At 43.0% G+C, this 10835-nt stretch overlaps 1 protein-coding gene across 1 annotated transcript in view; it reads left to right on the forward strand.

The window, feature by feature from the left end:
- LOC145395794 (ionotropic receptor 93a-like) overlaps positions 1–9494 on the forward strand; it is a 75654-nt gene extending 66160 nt beyond the window's left edge. The window contains exon 6 of the mRNA XM_080269330.1: positions 9216–9494. Within this exon, the coding sequence (XP_080125456.1) occupies positions 9216–9494 (279 nt within the window). The remainder of the gene's footprint in view (positions 1–9215) is intronic.
- The last annotated feature ends 1341 nt before the right edge of the window (positions 9495–10835 follow it).

A 10835-nucleotide genomic window follows, 5' to 3' on the forward strand; every position in this document is an offset into this window, starting at 1 on the left:
CTATTTAGATTTCAAGAAAGCTTTTGACACAGTACCACACCAAAGACTTTTATGGAAACTGTACCATCAAGGAGGAATTCGAGGCAAACTTTTTTGTTGGATGCAAGACTTTCTCATAAAAAGAGAAATGAGGACAGTACTAAGAGGAAACTACTCATCATGGAAAGAAGTGACTAGTGAAGTACCACAGGGTTCAGTGCTGGCACCAATCATGATTTTAGTGTATATAAATGATATAAACAGTAACACTGGAAATGAGAGTTATCTGAATATGTTTGCAGATGATGCAAAAATACAAAGGAGAATTACTAACACAGACTCTTGTAAAGAGCTACAAGAAGAATTAAATAAACTTCATGAATGGAGTAGTACATGGCAAATGGAATTCAGTGTGGACAAGTGTCATGTAATCAAGTTTGGTAAAAATGGAAAAAGACCTGATTGGGATTATAAGTTAGGAAATAAAACCCTATACACATCAGAAAGAGAGAAAGACCTAGGTGTGATTATCAATAACAGACTATCTCCGGCTGACCACATCAGCGAGAAGGTACGGAACATGTATACACTGCTTGCAAATATGAGAATAGCATTCACATACATAAATGAAGACATGCTAAGAAGGATAATAACATCATTCATTAGACCAACCCTGGAATATGCATCAGTAGTCTGGAGTCCTCATCTCAAAAAGCATATAGACAAGATTGAAAAAGTTCAAAGGGCCGCTACAAGATGGATACCAAGCTTAAGGGACCTAAGCTACGAAGAAAGACTAAATAAACTGAATCTACCAACACTACAGGAGAGAAGGAAAAGAGGTGACATGATAATGCTATATAAGTGCATATCAGGAAAGGAGAAAATAGACATAAATGATTACTTAACATATGGAGAAGCATCAGCAAGAGGACACTGCAAAAAACTGCATCAGAAGAGAGGTGATAAAGACGTAAGGAAATTCAGTTTCCCAAACAGAGCAATTGATCAATGGAATGCACTACCGAATGAAATAGTTTGTGCCAAAACAATTCACAGATTTAAGGATATGTACGATAAATATGATTTAAGACACGGGACAGTACGAGCTTGACTCATTCCTGTAAAGATACAATTAGGTAAGAACAATTAGGTAAGAACACACACACACACACACACACACACACACACACACACACACTCTATCGCCTCGCCTTGCTAAAACCAGACAATAAAAATCATTGTCTGTAGTATCCCAGCTCTGTGAATGGGTCTGGTAACAGTGTGTGTTATGAAGAATTATGAATATCAACGTCCAATACCATAACTATGTTAAATAATCAGCATGGAAAGAGAAAACCATATTGTAAAACGGATATATAACTGACCTAGTTTTGTGCTATTTTCCTCTCATCACTGCCTAGTGATTAAATTACTTTTATTATAATAGCCGTGTTACTCCATCTGAACCGGTTGTTGATAACCCTCCAGTGAGCATTCCAAATGAAACATTAGGTAGTTTTTTTTTCTTTCATGTATAAGATCTGTTGTATCTGGAATCATCTACAAGCACAGGTAGTTGACACTTCGTCAACAGAGCAGTTCAGGGTTATGCCAGACCTGACAATGTGGTAGAGTGAATATTTCTTCCAATTTCATAGCCTATCCTTTTCCCTTTGGGTTAGGTGTACTTCCTTTTATGTGCCCGTTTCGCAGGTGGAGGAGGTGGATAGAGAGAGCCTTCATCTCTGTTATACTTTCCTCTCACTAATTGAGTAACAACTTATATCTGTTAATTTCATTTCTGGTACCTCTGAGGTACAGGTTGCAAGACCTTCTGAGGTAGTACTACTTGGAAAGCCCTCCCCCCTTTCCCCGCTGAAGGAGGTCACATTGAGGCCGTGGCAGGCCTTCAAGTGTGCTTGGCAGTGCCACCTACTTTGGGGCGTGCCCACCTTTGTAGAGTTTGGCATCTGTTGGCCTTGTGGACCAAGCACCCCCTGCATCACTGGTGGAGGAGGCCTGCTGGTGATGTTACATTTGCCATCTAGGGCGGGACTGTTGCCTTCCCATGTGTCTGCCATGCATGGCGTCCCGTCATGCTGGGAGACGGGAGTCTTGGGGGTTGAGTAATGCTGCACGATGCGCCCTGCAGCTAGTAATACACCTCTTTAGTCCCTTGTTCTTGCTAGACAGGTGGCCTGGTTTGCCCCGACCAGGTCAGTGAGCTGGTCATGTGTTGGCTAGGGTCAAGTGGCACTGGGGGGCTTGGTGGCTCCTATCGTCCTGGAGTCATCTTTGCCCAGGTCCCCGAGTGGTTACCCAGGTATACTCTCCTGCTGCCTCAGGGGTCACCACTGGTGTTGTCCCTGGCATTAGACCTCCCTTTGCTGGGCTTCTTGATGGGTGCCAGAATCCTATGCAAAGTATCTGGAAATGAAGAACCCTGTGGGCGGCTGAATACTAGATATTGACATTTTCAATATTCACTATGGTATCATCTCAGCTTGCTTTAGGGAATCTAAGATCTGTTCCCAAAGGGATGGAAGCATCCTTATTGAGGTGTCCTTCCCAAAAGAGAGCGCCTGCTTACAAGCTCTAACTTCATTTTCGGTGTCGCAGTTGCCTGTGCTCCGCATGCTGCATTTAACAGATGCAAAAGTGAAGTTTTTTCACGTGACATCCTCCACTACCCAGAGGTAGCTGTTGGAGGAACTGAGATCTTCTGATGTGGCAACTGTTGGGCGACTGCAAAAGAAAATCAATGGTGTTCTGACCCAACCCCTAACTTGTTCCTGATTTTCAACAGGTTGACCTTACCTACTTCTGAGAAGCTGGCTTGGATGTCACTTCATGTGAAGCCATAGTGTCCACCCCAAAGAGATGTTTCCAGTATCAAGCGTACGGACATGTCAGCCGATTTTGCTGCCATGCACAGGCAGGCCTTCCTGGTGTCTGTGTCTCCTGTGACAGACCATGCCATACCAGTGACTGTCCAGGACCCCTTAATTGCTAGCACTGTGGGGGTCATCATGTTGTAAATTTTAGAAACTACCATCGCTATTGCCTAAAAATGGAAATTTTGTCAATTTATGTGCTTGAAAAGGTTTCATTTCTTGAGGCCAAGAAAAGAGCTCAGACTCAATTCTTCCAGCCCTTGGTTACTTATGCTGCTGTCCTTTCTGCAATGCCAGTGCCCTGTGTCTTAATGATGGCATTGACCGAATGCAGTGACCACTCCATCACCTAGTGCTTTGTGGGATACAGTCCCCATGGTTCGTACTGTTTGCAAAACTGATGTTCACCCACCCGCTGCTCCAACTGCTTCTGCTTCCACTTCGGTGACTGATGGTTTGTACACTTCCTTGGTGGTGGCGGATGTGCACGTTGACCTGGCTTCTTCTCCCACCTTGTCCAGTATGCCTGAGGCCCCCATCTGTATCTGGCAAACGTTATAGTGGTTCTTCAGAGTCCTCTGAGCCTGAAGACCAGCCACCAAAGGTCTCTGTTGTCGAATCTTGTGCCAAACTCTCTTCTGTTCCCTCTGCCCCGGAGGCTGAGGGGTCTAACCAGATGGAAGCTGCAGCTGATTGTTTGCCTGTGGTCAGGTCCTCACCTTAGGATGGTGTTGGACAGACCGTTGGTGCTTCAGTTCTGAAACATCCAATAGCATCCTCACAGGGCTGTAATCCTGTCAACTCTCCATTTCTGGGGCTTCTGATGTTAGCACTGTCCATCCTACATCACCCAAAGGGGCCTCCAAGCCACTTTCCAAGTTAAGTGTTATTTCACCTCACAGGAAGTGTTGTAAAACTTTCCCCTTCCTTATCCTCATGTTTGCCCATGGATGTTTGACAAAGGGTCTGGGTTCCAAGTGCTGGGCAGTCTTTTCCCAAGGGCCTTCCTAAGCATCAATCCACATCCACTTGCTTGTCAGGAATTGTACAGTCCTGCACTTAATCATCATCCCTCCACTATGGGCTCTGTCATCCAATGGAAATGTCATGGTTTATGTGCTAACTCTGAGGAACTGTGTCATCTTGTTTCTCATTTTACTTCTCTGTGCATGTGCGTCCAGGAGATGGTAGCAGATGCTGTTCCTTCTGGTCCTTCTAGCTACCATGCCTTATATTCCGATCCTGTGCCAGGCCAAGGTCGACATGGAGGTGCTGCTATCTTCCTTCGCCAGGATATTCCATACAGTCTTCTGGACATCTTCACTCCCCTGCAGGCTGTTGCTGTCCTCCTAGTGCTACTATTGAAAGGGTGGATCGGGAAAGCCTTATTCATGGCCCTCCTCCTTTTCTGTTACTAGGATATATGAATGGTCACCATCCACTATGGGGAGACAGTGAGGCCAACTCTCCGGGTGTTATGCTGGCCCCTTTAGTGGAAGATGAGGAGTTGGGCATTTTAAACTCCGATAAAATGACTTATTTCCATAGTTTGGCTGGAACTTTTACTGCCATTGATTTGTCCTTATGTTCAGCTGATGCTGTTTTAGATTTTACCTGGGATTTGTTGCCAGACCTGGATGGCAGCGACCATTTTCCATTACTCTTAACTGATGGCGGAGGTAGATCTAGGCCTCATCTTCCTCTTTGGCTTCTGGATAAGGCTTACCGACCACGTTTCAGATAATTGAGTTCCATTTCCCTTTCTGTCAATGAGTCTGGCTGTCTTACTGAGGCAGTGTCATATTTCACTGACTTGTTGCACTCAGCAGCCCTATTATCTGTTCCAAGAACAAGGGGTCAATTTCCTAAAGGTCCGGTTCCTTGGTGGAACTCTGACTGCAGTTCTGCAGTGAGAGCCAAACGAGTTGCCTTCTCTAAAGTTCGTCGTCACTGTGGGGATCCTCAGTATTTGGTGGCTTATCAGAGGGCATGAGCTCGTATGAGGCTGGTTTTAAAGGAGGCCAGGCATTCATCCTGGAGGAATTATGTTTCCTTCATCAGTTCGAGGAATTCCCTCACTCAGGTGTGGGACCGGGTGACGAAAGTTTCAGGAAATTTACTGTTCCCTCCTCTCTTGTCTTACCTGCAGCAGGTGGAACCGTGGCTGATCCTTTCACTGTTGCAGAGTTTCTTGTTCATAATTTTGGCAGTGTGTCACAGAAGGATGCAGATACGCCTTCAGCTTGCCACCATCAGCGCCTAGAGACTCGTGGTCTCAGTTTTGCCCCTTCTGGAGGAGAGTCTTATAATGTTCCCTTTTTCTTTTTCTGAACTCCAGGCGCCTCTGTCGCAGTCCCATGATTGCTCTCCTGGTTGTGATGATATTCCTTATGCCTTTTTTACGTCACCTGTCAGATGAGTCCCTTTCATTTTTGCTTTCATTATTTAATAAGATCTGGTTTTCTGGTGAGTCTCTGGCTTGTTGAGGTGGTGCTGTTGTCATCCCAATCCCCACACCAGGTAAGGACCACCTACAGGCGACGAATTATCGGCCTGTTTCACTGACTTCTTGTATATGTAAAGTTCTGGAAAAGATGGTCAATGTTAGACTTCTGTAGTTTTTGGTGAGAGATGACTTCTTATCCTCTGACCAGTATGGTTTTCAAAAAATGCGATCTACTTCTGATGCACAACTGTCCTTCAAATCATCTGTCTGTGAGGCTTTCTCCAATAATGAACACCAGGTCACAGTCTTCTTCAATCTGGAGAAGGTATATGACACTGCCTGGTGTCATGGCATTTTACTTTCTCTTCATGAGTTTGGTCTTCCTGGGTGCTTGCCTATTTTTATTCAGCAGTTTTTGTCTAACCATTTTTGAATGGTACGAGTGGGAGGAGTGCTTTTTAATGTCCGTGCACTAGAAGATGGAGTACCACAGGGGAGTACATAGTGTTATTCTCTTTGATGTGGCCATCAACAGCGTAATGACTGTACTTCCTGATGGTGTACGAGTTTCACCATATGTCAATGACCTCTCAATTTCCTTCACCGCATCTAGAATGTCACTGATAGAGAGGAAGTTCCATCTGGCTCATAACAGAATTTCTGACTGGGCAGAGTCTCGCTGCTTCCATTTTTCTTTAACAAAGACAGTGGCTAAACATTTTTGTCGTCTTCGAGGGGTCACCCAGACCCTGACTTGTATCTCAATGGTTGGAGAATATCTTGTGTGGAAGAGACGCGATTTCTGGGTCTCCTTTTTGATAGACGACTAACGTGGATTCTTCATATACGTTCAGTTAAAGCAGCTAGTCTTAAAGCTTTGAGTTATTTGAGGGTTTTGGCTCATACCTATTGGGATGCTCATTGTCAAACCCGCCTCCTCTTCCAAAGGTCTCTTATACTTCCTAAACTTGAATATGTGTGTGAGGTCTGCTCCTCTGCAACAGATGCCCGTGTCCGGTTGTTAAATTCTGTGCATCATGCTGGTGTATGTCTGGCAGCCGGGGCATGCAGGCTATCCCTGATTTCAAGTTTGTTGGTGGATGCTGGTGTACTCCCCTTGGATTTGCTGCACTAGTCACTGATGATGAGGTGTTGATATTGTCTTGACCGCATTCCGAACTCAATTTATTGTGCCATCGTCTCCCAGGATTCACGATCTTCTGTTTATGACACTCGTCCTAGATTCCCGAAGCCCTTTGGTTACGGGGTCCGGTCTGTTATGATTGCCCTCTCTGTTCCAAGACTGGCAGTTTGTCCACATTGGATCCTAAGGATGGGTATTTGGCTACTCTCTCGAATGACATTTTGTAGGTTCGTTTATGATAAAATGGGCTCACTTCCCTCTCAGGTGCCCCTCTCTCCCTGTTTGAAACATGCCTCCACTCATGAGGGTTCTGTTCCCGTCTATACTGACGGGTCTAAGACTGATACTGGAGTAGGCTTTGGTGATGCCTTCCCTTGCTTTAGTAGGGCGGTAGCCTTCCTTGTATTATTTCAGTGTATACGGTGAAACTGACTGCTATTATATATGTTCTCAAAATCATTTTAACTCTCCCTCAATCAGTTTTTGCGATTTTTCGTGACTCCCGTAGTGCTTTTTCTGCATTGGAGTCTTTTAATGCATCCCATCCATTGGTTTTATGAATTTTAGTGGCCTTTTCTTCCTGGCCATGCGGACGTCTGTTGGGTTCCCGCACATGTTGGTGAGGTGAGCAATGAGAGGGCAGATACATTAGCTAAAGCTGCACCTTTTCAACAGCCCTCAACTGACTACCCTCTTTCTGCTTCGGATGTAACACCTTACTTGAGGTACAAGATTCCTACGTGTTGGCAGAGACACTGGGATGGTGTTGCTCATAATCAGTTAAAAGAAATCTTTCAGAGAGTGGTTGTGCCAAGAGTTCTTCCCTCCATGTCTCGGCGATTGGAGGTGGCTCTTGCCAGGCTTCATATTGGGCACTCTCGGCTTAAACATGGGTTCCTGATGAGTGGTGGGACTCAACCGTACTGTGATGATTGCCTTGTTTCCCTTACTGTCCGTTACTTGCTGGTCGAGTGTTCAAGTCTGGGGTACCTGCATCAAAGATTCCTCCATAGGCATAACGGGGCAGATGGTGTCTCCTGTCTGTTGATGTTTGTTGGAGCCACTGGCGATTTTACTGATGTAATTGATTTTCTTCAGCAAGCGGGCCTCCTTCCACTTTTATAAGTAATTAATATTTTATACATTTGTTACTTTCAGTGTTTTATTCCTGCTAACGGGTATTAACTTTATTTTGAATATGCACATTTTATTTTATCTGCGCCGCCAGATTATAATTATACTTAATCAATCAATCAATCAATCAACCCTCCCCCCCCTCTCTCTCTTTCTGTGTCTGCTGAAGAAACATTTTCCTATATTGTGTTATCCCAGGGACCTTGTAGGCGAAAATCGGTGAAATCTGCTTGTATGATGACTCTGTTTGGGAAGCATAACAGGCAATGAGTTTCCTTTGATGACCAAAATATGCGTTATAATGCACAGGCATGTGTAATGCTTTAGAGAGACATTTTGTTAGCACAAACTAATAAATGACGGATTTTGTCAGAAGTGTTAACGGATTGTTCCAGTGGCTGTTCATGTGACCGTAGGAGCAGGTTTGTAAACAGTTTTGTCATTCCGTGGTAGGTGACCCTTGAAAACGTGACATATACTTCAATTGTAACGCAAACTTGTTATTCATTGAAATTTATACCTGTTTCCCCCCAGTAACAGCCGAGATACATGGGAATATATCAGACAACTCTATAAATCACACTGGTCCTATATCGGCCTATGTAACGAAGAATGATCATTATCAAAAGTTTAGGACATGAAAATAATGCTTAAAATTAAAAGATTAATAAGAATTTTGAGAATTATTAGCATTTACTTGTGTACCGGTAATGTGATACGGTTCATGCTTGAACCAAAGCATTTTGACTTAAATGAGATAATCTGTTCTACAGAAGACTCCATTCAGCGATTAAACACCAGTGTTTTACATATTATTACTGAATGTAACTTGAAAATATATTAGCATTCATAATTTTAAGGAGCTTACTTATATTTTCACCCTCTAACAAAGTAGCAAACATTCTTTTTAGATGCATTATACAGTATCTAATGTAGAATTAAAAGTATTGGCCCCCATTTCATTACACTAAGATATCCTTTTTGTATTTGCGAAATACTGCGCTAATTATCGTATTTGTACAATACACATGCACCTTACCACATTGAACAGAATATAAAAAGGATAAATTTGGGACGAAGAGTACGTTCCTAATAATATTATAAAGAAGTAATTCTTGACTGTGCGGCCTGACTGTTCAAAAGCATGCTACATAGAGACCACATTGTTTTAGGCCACGTTACGGTATATCGAAATATTCCATGCAGCCCGATAAAATGTGGTAATGGTACCACTGAATATGAGGGGGCGGCACAGTATTCTTAGCTGTTGCCTGAACTATACCTCAACCAGTCACTTTACTTTGAATGAAAGACAGGAGTGACCAGCCTAGACTGAATCACTGTATTTAATGATTTTGCTTTATTAGAGTTGTAGAACAGATTGTTAAATCGATTCTTAACATGTTGTATTGTCATTATACACTGTGCATGTATCGCTAATGGATGACTGTGCATAAATTCAGTCTGTCCAATACATTAAGATAAAGAAGAGTAAATATAATGTTATGACACTATTGGTTAAGAGATTCCTACACTAGAGCATTTACTACATATGGGCCTGACGTAGTCTATTTAAGTTCTTCCAAGACTCACTACTGCAACTTTCTGTTTTCAGGCTGGTCTGTATGAGCAGTGGAAAAAGGAAACACTGGAAGCCGCTGCAAGTGAAAGTCGAATGAAACAGAGGGAAGAAATAAAACAGCAAGGGCAGGATGGAGCAGAACACAGCCAAACTAATTTCAGGAGTCTGTCTATTATCCATATGCAGGGACCTCTGATGCTTCTCCTGGTGAGCATCACCCTGGGCAGTGTGGCCTTTGTAGTGGAGAGGCTGCTGGTGTCGGAGCCTCACCCTTCTCCTTCACCGGGACCTACTAGACTAACATTTGACTGATTAATTTTCCATATAGCTCCTGCAGGCAGATTCTTTGATTTACTGAAATAAAACAGGCCCATAACATAATATACCGGTAGTATCTGACCTCTTCAGCCTTAGGGCATCATTACTGTTGTATCCATACAGTTAGTAATCATTTGGTGGAAACATGAATAGTGTAGAAAAGGCATCCAGGGGTACATTGTGTATTAATATTGTATTTTTAACCCAAAGGAAAAAATAAGTAGTTCACAAGTCCATATACTCTTATGAGGTGCATGTAAAGTCAGATTCGGAAAGAAAAAAAAAAGCGAAGTAATTTTATCTGTATACCTTGGCTGCTTCCCCCAAGGAAAGAGAGGTAGCCGAGACAGGACGACACTCTCCCAATTTACTCATCCACTCAAACACATTCATACGCATCTTAGCCACAAGGGGAGAAGTGACAGATCTTCACCTCACCATATCACACGAGGGTCAGCCACGCAGTGCAAGCAGTGACATCCGTAGCAGGGCCCGATAACAGAGCTGGTTTACCCCTGCCACATCATAATGGACCCATCCCCTAACCCGCTCCTGACCTGATCAACTGATCAGACCAAATGCGGGAGAATATCCTCTCAGGACTGTGTCATCATTTTTTCATTCACAATTTCTCTCCAATCATTTCTGTCATGCACAGCCAAACATGTGAATTATTCAATGTAATTCACATGATTTTTTTTTTTTTTGGACATCTGTAACAGCTTATAACAGAAAGGTGTTATCAATAACTATTCTTGCAACTCTATAAAGTGAAAGCGATATGACCCTAATACTTAAACCACCACGTGCCGGCTATTTTTAGTCCTCTCGGTCACCCCAGTGTCGGCCAGTTTTTGACCTTGATTTTTTGGCTAAAATAGTAGATTTTGATTTGGAAACAACAATTTTCACCATTAAAATGCTCACCAAGGCTCGGAAATCAGTTTTATTGAGTCCTACATACTTGGGTACAGCTATAGCCACTCTCTCATGCTCACCACGTACGTGAGAGAAAGCCATTTTCTATGTAAGGTATACTCAGGTATTTATGCTGGGAAGGTATAGCAATGTTCAGTACACTTTTCTGATCACTTATTACTTCAGCATCTATCACAATTTGCGTATCTTTCTCACTGTGAATGCATTATCTTATGCTTACTTGAAGATAGGTACAACCTGACTTCATTACGTACAGTCCTGGCACTTACAAGAAGGTATTTATAACTTGACTTCATTATATAGTCCTTACACTTACAAGACAATATTTACAACTTACACTTACATGAAAATATTTACAAAATGCCTTCACTATGTACAGCACTGGGTGAGGCACAC

The sequence above is a fragment of the Coenobita brevimanus genome, chromosome 33 (genome assembly GCF_032717465.1).
Source record: "Coenobita brevimanus isolate Jiangsu-jjx chromosome 33, ASM3271746v2, whole genome shotgun sequence".
Lineage (NCBI taxonomy): Eukaryota > Metazoa > Arthropoda > Malacostraca > Decapoda > Coenobitidae > Coenobita > Coenobita brevimanus.